The 7,900-nt window shown below is 35.8% G+C and overlaps 1 protein-coding gene across 1 annotated transcript; it reads left to right on the top strand.

Moving 5' to 3' along the window:
* Nucleotides 1-5,411: 5,411 nt before the first annotated feature.
* Nucleotides 5,412-7,499, top strand: LOC123870745. Its single transcript, XM_045914150.1, has one exon. The coding sequence runs from the start codon at nt 5,486-5,488 to the stop codon at nt 7,325-7,327; it is 1,842 nt and encodes a 613-aa protein (XP_045770106.1). The 5' UTR covers nt 5,412-5,485; the 3' UTR covers nt 7,328-7,499.
* Nucleotides 7,500-7,900: the final 401 nt, after the last annotated feature.

Here is a 7,900-nt window from a genome sequence, read left to right as displayed (position 1 = left end):
AATCACTTTTCAATAGGGTAGCTAAAAGCTTGTAACGTATACCATGTTCAATTGACAGTTTCAGATGGCAGAGCTTTATTGGTGGCTCGCAGTAGCAGCAAATATCATGTTTGGGTTAAGGGCTGAAACAACAAGTCGCGTGACGACAACTGCACGGCAGGTGCTCACAGTAAACTGGAATCATAGTAAATATGCAAAAATGGAATGGGCATGACAAGCGCATCGTTTCCTTGTAAGTTTTCAGTTTTTGTAAGTTATTTAATAAAATATTTTTCCCATTTTTTTAAGGATATTAGCCAAGTTTATTATGCTGACTAACATTCCCCTTTCCCCTGCAACTAAGCGTAAAGTTTGTGCCAGGAGTAGGTACGACAATAATGCAAAGGGTGGGGTTTGAACCGGTGACCTTTCGGATTTCAGTCCACTCCTTAACCGTTGAGCTATCGAGGTTCTAAGATTTTTATTATTTTTATCAAGCCTTTATTTATTTCTTATCTTACAAGTTTTTCCTTATATCTAATCTTAACTATTACAATTTAGTTTCTTAACCTAATTAATGTTAGTATAATATGCTAGGGTTAGTGTGTATACATTTATTTTATTGATAAGGATCCCTCATTGGGTATAGGCCTAATAGGGGGGTTTTAACATTATGTCTGTGAAATTGTATATCTATATAGTATCGCCATTCGCCCTTTTTGTTTCAGCCCGGTGGCGGGAAAACGGCAAATATTTTCCCGAAGAAGCGCGTGGCGACATTCGTCTTGCGTTTATCGATCCCCTTGTTTTGTCTGGAATCGGCAATCGGGATTGTTTTTCCGTTCGCCTGGGCATGGATTGCGAAGATATCACAGGCTTGTTATTTTTATTTCCTTGTCTACTTATACTAAAGAGGTTTTATTCGAAGACTCGTTTTCATCAATAATACTTATACTTACTTACCTACGTGCACATTTTTTTTACACAAACTAAAGACGTTTGAAAATATTATGAAGTAAACCGTGACATGAAGTTGTTAATTTTTGAGTTTTTAACCTCCGATCCAAAAAGAGGGGTGCTATAAGTTTGGCGTGTGTATCTGTGTATCTGTCGTGGCATCGTAGCGCCTAAACTAATGAACCAATTTTAATTTAGTTTTTTTTTGTTTGCAAGGTGGCTTGATCGAGAGTGTTCTTAGCTATAATCCAAGATAAACGGTTCAGCCGTTTGAAAGTTATCAGCTCGGGAGTGTCATAAATGTTTAATTTACACTTCTCTAGTTTTTTTATTTAGGTAGTTTATTTACGCACGAAATTGAAAAAAAAAACACGAAAGACAAACTCGAAGTATAAAGAATATTGAAATGAAAATGGCAAACTATATGAAAAAATCTTTTGCTATTCTATTTTCACGAGGGACATTCTCTTACTAGAAAATATACGATGGTATATTTTGCTTTAAATTATATTATAACTAGCTTTAAAATATTATTATAAATGTCTGTAGTCAAATTAGTTTAAAATAGTTTAGTAAAATGAATTACTTCAATCTTCTTAGAATTTATTACCTAAGTAACTAGGTATTTGAATACATAATTTTGTTTATATTTACCTACCAAACTCAAAGTGAGTAACAAAATGTTGTTTTTATTGAAATTTAAACTGAAATTTAACCTAGCCAGCTAGATAACAACATTGACTTGAAAATAATTATCATTTTATTGAAAGCTGTATAAATATGTTCTCTTTGTAAATTGGCGGACTTCACCTGTGTGAAGTTTGCCAATTCGCACTTATCCAGTACGGTGAACTATGGACTAAACCCTATCTTTCTGAGAGGAGAACCATTCTTAGTAGAATTACATTTTTGTACGGCTTTGCCGGTAGGATGGTAACTAGCCACGGCCGCAGCCTGCATGTTGATACACTCACGTAGTGTCTTTAAATAATTATCATTTTCCCCTGCATCTTCAAGAAGATTTGGCGAAATGGCACTCTCACTATAATATACTTGCATCTAAAACACAAAGTAACCCTACCTTACATGCACTAAAATAAAGTTCAAAGTCGCGTAAAACTAACTAAAATCAAATCTTATCGACACAATATCTAGTCCATTACTAGCCAGAACAATACACTAGTTGGCCCTATTCCACCCAATTACCTCCGTAAATGCCGAACCTAATGGTTTTAATGTACTGTTCAAATTTAACACTGAAAATTGAACTATAAAATACGATTCACAATAGCTCAAGTGATCTTGTATTAAAAGAAGAACAGACAATAATTTTATTATTAAGTAATGCGAGCGAAAGATTGGAGAATGAGTAGTAAAAATTATTAAGCAATTTTTGTAAATGCTACGTTTTTAAAACGGACTGAGAATTTATTATTATAGTAAAGGAGCTGTGTGAATATTATTATGTATAGATTTAATACGAAAAACGAGGGGATCTTTAGATAACTGTAGAGTTGTAAAGTAAAGGTAAAATATATTTTTTTATCATACTTTATATGATCTATACTAATAAATAAAATTGGAGTGTCTGTCTGTAATTTCGAAATAACTACCTCATATTAAGCTCATATGGTTATTTGAACGATACCATAACTGAATCACACGTTTTTAAAATTTTTGTCTGTCTGTCTGTCTGTCTGTCTGTCTGTCTGTCTGTCTGTCTGTCTGTCTGTCTGTTTGAAAAGGCTAATCTTTGGAACGGCTGAACCGATTTTGACGGGACTTTCACAGGCAAGTAGAGGATTGACCAGGGCGTAAAATAGGCTACTTTTTTAACCGACTTTCAAAAAGGGAGTTGTGTTTTTCTACCTATGTACACCGAAATCTCCGAGATTTCTGAACCGATTTGCGTCATTTCTTTTTTAATCGATAGAGAAACTTTGCGACATTGTTTCATAAAAAATTTGGAGTCCAACTCCTCAATCCTGATGCTGCAGGGGATCTGACCAATCCACGCGGGCGAAGCTGCGGGCATCAGCTAGTAAAAAATATATTTTACCTTTACTTTTACTTAGTCAGCGTGATCAATAATACATAGGTCCTATACGTGTATAGGACCTATATACAGTTTTCTAGTACTCTAGTAGTGTCTAAGCTAAGCCGCGGGCGGAGTGACAGACGGTCATGGCGAAATTGTAAGGGTTCCGTCATAATCAAAGAAGGATTCCTACTTCCTAGTTGACTACGGTCTACGGAGCCATAAATAAAAGTTATCTACAGCTACCATAAACAAAGTATACTCGTAGTCGAGATTATAATTTCGTGGCGAGTAAAAAAAGACATAAAAATACAATAATTTGCAGAAAGAAATTAGATTTTAATATCTATTAAACAAATTGCATCAAAGAAACACCCTAAACTCCTAAACATCAATTTGTAGTAAGCAATAGTACAATTTCAAAAGAAAATCATACTTATTGCATGGACGAAATAAATGTTATTTTTGAAAATCACGCAAGAAGCTGTAAAGATGTGAACGCGATTATTTTTATGGTAAATGACTGTGGGCTTAAAGCTGATCGCATACTAGCACAAGCCGCATTCGACTAAAACCATAAACCGACGACTTAAGAACTGAGTACAAACCGAGCAGCGAAGGCAAGTGAAGGCAAATTGCGGACTTGGCCAAAAGACATTTTTGTTAAATTATTATATGTGAGATAGGCTTACGCTTGATGAAAATCGCGCTAGTAAAAAGAATTGTTACGGTCTAGGTTGGAGCCCGCTTACCTAAAAGATACCTTACACAAATCAGTTTTCTCTTCCACTTTTAATCTGGGTACCTTCAAGTCAAGAGTGAATAGGCAACTTTTAGGCTGCATCATCACTTGCTAGCAGGTCTAATTACAGCCATGCTTCGGCACTGTTGCCTAGTGGTTGAAAGCGCTCCAAGCGTAATACCTAGGGAAGACGGAAGTTTGAATCCTTCCAGTTCCGCAATTTTTTAATACATGTAATACATATTTTTATACATTTTTTATACATTAAAATTATTTGCCAGTGACGATTTTTAATATGAAAAATAATTTGTTTGCGGCTTGTGACCGTGAGATCCATGCGGCTATTGCTGTAGTGTGCAAGCAGCTTAAAAGTAATTTTATCTTTATGGCCGGTTTCACGACGGCGGTGGTCGCAAACCCTTTGTTGCGGCAACGTCATATTCTTGATCGAAAAATTTATGTTGGCGATCGCTTAAGTGCATCGTCAACGCGCGGATAAAACCGCTAAAGATCCTTTAGCTGATTCCGCTATTTGAATATTGCCCTTATCTCTTGAACGTTTTAGGGTTAAAACGAAATGAAATAATTTATTAGGGTTCCGTACCACAAAAGGAAAAACAAAACCCTTACAGGATCACTTTGTTGTCTATCTGTTTGTCTGTATGTCTGTCCGTCTGTACGTCTGTCGAGTCTGCCAAGAAAACCTATAGGATACTTATTATGTGAAATAGGCTTACGCTTGATGAAAATCGTGCTAATCGTGATTCTTATTTATTTTTATGCATAATAGTTTTTGATTTATCATGCTAAATGTAGGAGGACTCGCACTTGGCCGGTTTTTTGTTTGAATATGGGATGATTGGTTACCTTATTTTTTCTAAGAAGGGTGTTAGAGCATAGCATAGCATAGTGCAGCATAACTAGTGTTGATTGGGGACCAGAGGGGGGCAATTTCCTAGATTGCCCCTGCGGCAGGTGTGTGAGTAGCCTATTTATAATTTTAAAATATTGTGACTTTTTCCCAATCGGATCACAGGTTACCCGTCCGCGACCATCGTCCAGGGTAAGCTTCTTACAGGAACTGAATCCACAAGGCAAATCCCCTTTCCATGATGACTGCGCTTTCAAGATTTTCTCAACTGTTAGCTCCGAGCGCTTAGAAATCTGAAAATGTTAAAGCTGGATTTATTACCGCTTCCTTCTAAAGTTACATATAGAATAGTTTTATTCTATTTTAATCTATAATTGCGAAAGTGTGACTGTCTATCTGTTTTACCCTACGTCTGTTAACTTTTACGAACTTTTTTACGTTACTCTTTTAACGCATTCGCACATAGGTAGCTTACATCCCGAAGACGGGCGCAGACAACTTTTATCCCGGAAAATTAGAAACCCCACGAATATCATCTTGTATTATTATAAATCCAAAAATGTGTCTGTTTGTCTCACTGTCTGTACGGTTACGGCTTCACCACTGAACCAATCACAACCAAAGATATGACAATAGCTTTCATTCCGGAGACTGATATAGGACTCTTATCTCAGAAAATCAATGAATTCCCACGGCATATTCAAAAAAAGTAGATTAACCTGAATTATATAGTTTACCGAGTTTACCTCTGTAAATCTATGGTTTAGCTTATTAAATTCTCTTCTGTCTCTCAAACGAAGAAAAAATCTCAAACTTGTCGGTGACAAACATCACTGGCATATTTCGTAATCAATTTTTAAGAATAATAAAATTCAATTTTGTAATATAAAATTTACCAATGGATGAAAATGAAGAGCAAATCCTCGACTCAGAATACAAACGTTACTTGGAGATCATGCGGCCTTATTTAGGACAACTACTTGATCAGGATGTTATAGAAATTTGCAATGCATGGATCCAAAGACTTTCTGATTGCAAACCAAAAGAAAAAGTATTCCGCAACAAATACATATTTTCCATGTGCTATCAGCTAGCCAGAGGCATCCTTGAAGAGCCTTTCTTGCAAAATCCTACATCTGAAGAACTGACGCCTTTGCAGGATGGCACGAATACTGACGACTCTATTAACGAATCTTCAGAAGTTGAATATCTCGCTCTAGATTTAAATAGCACTAAAACAAAAGTTCTTTTTAATAAAAGTAATAACCCTGCCACAGAAATATCTCACAGTAGTGAATTTTATGAAACTGATCAGAGCAAGGATTGCCATGGTGAACAGACGAATCCTATCAACTGGAGTAGTAATTCACAAACAGACGGAAGAGAAGAAACTGTTATGTGTTATGATTGTCCCATTACTTTTCCAAAGATTCTAAACATAGATATTTACAACGATACCTACTACAATGATAAACAGTATGAGCACAGAGTAAACAATCTCATTATGAAACTAAGGGAAATAAAAATGCAGAATTTAATGTTACATAACGAATTAATCACTTTGAGAGAAAACTCTAGACTTCAACATAAATACACTGAGAATCCTCAGGATAACATTATTAAAGTTGATAACTCCACAAGTGTTCACATTCATACTCAAGAGAGTGCCACCAATTTAAATTGCTTGAAATCTAAACTCCAAGAAGTTCAAAATTCACGAAACTCTCTGATAGAAACAATAAGTAATTTACAAGAAAAGCTTGACAATTTTAACGATATGAAAAAACATGAAATCGATGATTTACTAGCTCAACATAGATTAGAAATAATACAAGTCAAAGCTTCTATGCGAAAAGAATTAAAGGCTTCTTATGAGAAAAAAGTAGAAGAACTAAAACAGTACCATGAACAATTTGTCAAAGATATTCAAAGCAAGCATGTGATAGAAATAGAAAATATAAAAGCTACGACAGAAAGTACACTAGCAGAAAAGGACAAAACAATTCTATCTATGGAAACCGAAACTAATAATCTAAAAAAATACATCGAGGGGCTTAAGAGTAATCAATTCTTTATGTTTAGTAACTTTTTAGATCATTCCAATAAAAATCTTAGTCCAAAATGTATGTCACAGAAGACCGAAGAACTAGAAAGGCGTCTGAATAAAATGGAGAAGGCGAAAATAAAATGTGTCAAGGCTTATGAATTGAAACTAGCAAATTTACAAAAGGACAAACACCTGGCGGAGTGTTCGTTGCAGCTGCAGCTAATGAAACAAAGAGCCCAGGTTTTAAATGAAACGGCCGATGAACACCAAACAGAATTGGCGACTGCATTGGATAAATTAGAAGGCAAATACAAGGATATTGTGGCAAATGTACAAGCGACGGCTGTCCAACGCAGAATTCAGGACCAAATGGCGTTGGAATCGATAATACAAACTGTTTGCGGTGTTCGCAATGAAGGTTTGCATTGTAATATTGCACAAGCTACGTATACAGACCAATTATCGAACAAAGCTGTGCGTACTCAAGCCAGGGATGCTAATCGAAGTTGTGACAATGAATTACCGACCATAATCAGAGATAATAAAGTCGGAAGTGTTATAGTTGGCAACAAAGCTTTTGCAGATGACAGCGTTTTAAATGGCTACTGCCTAGATAGTGAGAAATTCAGTGAACTTTATGAGAGAGTTTGTGTTCCTCAAAGGGATACTAGCGAAAGCTCTCCTAAAAATTAAGCAATCATGTTTTACTGTTTTGTTTATTTGTTAGCATGGAGCATGCTCGTAGGTGCCCGCGCCAATATCTACGAGTATGTAGTTTGTGTCTCTACGTGTATAATTTATGTTACACAAACTAGCGTACTTTGTCTTCACTTTTTTTAAATAAAATTGTATCAGTTTAGCCTACCTGGAGTATTATACTATGTTTGAATTATCAATTAAATTATTATTGAAAAAATGCAAGCTGTGTATAATTATCTGGGGGCACGGTAGTGCCCCCGGCCAAGTCGAGCTAGCACACCGTACCATCCTTTTCTCGAACCCATTCGTGTCACTTTCGACCCCCCTGTAACTTCGTTGCAGATAAAGCTAGAAGTCTGAATTTTCAGTGACCAAGAGGACATAGTAAAACCAGGTATATGCCCAAGTTACATTTAATTTGAACCAGTAGTTTAAGAACTATTACAAGTCAAAGTTCCTTGATTCTGTAAGTGACACACTCACCGATCATCAAAATTCTAAGGTACTTCTAGCAGACCTACAAGTTTCAAATTTTGCACACAGTTAGTGTTTAGAGTATAAAGCAAG

This window comes from Maniola jurtina, chromosome 2 (assembly GCF_905333055.1).
Source record: "Maniola jurtina chromosome 2, ilManJurt1.1, whole genome shotgun sequence".
NCBI classification, from domain to species: domain Eukaryota; kingdom Metazoa; phylum Arthropoda; class Insecta; order Lepidoptera; family Nymphalidae; genus Maniola; species Maniola jurtina.
This window is presented reverse-complemented; position numbering and strand designations above follow the sequence as displayed.

Bases quoted from the DNA above. Each gene is read 5' to 3' on its own strand.
- LOC123870745 (XM_045914150.1), top strand. From the start codon at position 5,486: ATGGATGAAAATGAAGAGCAAATCCTCGACTCAGAATACAAACGTTAC.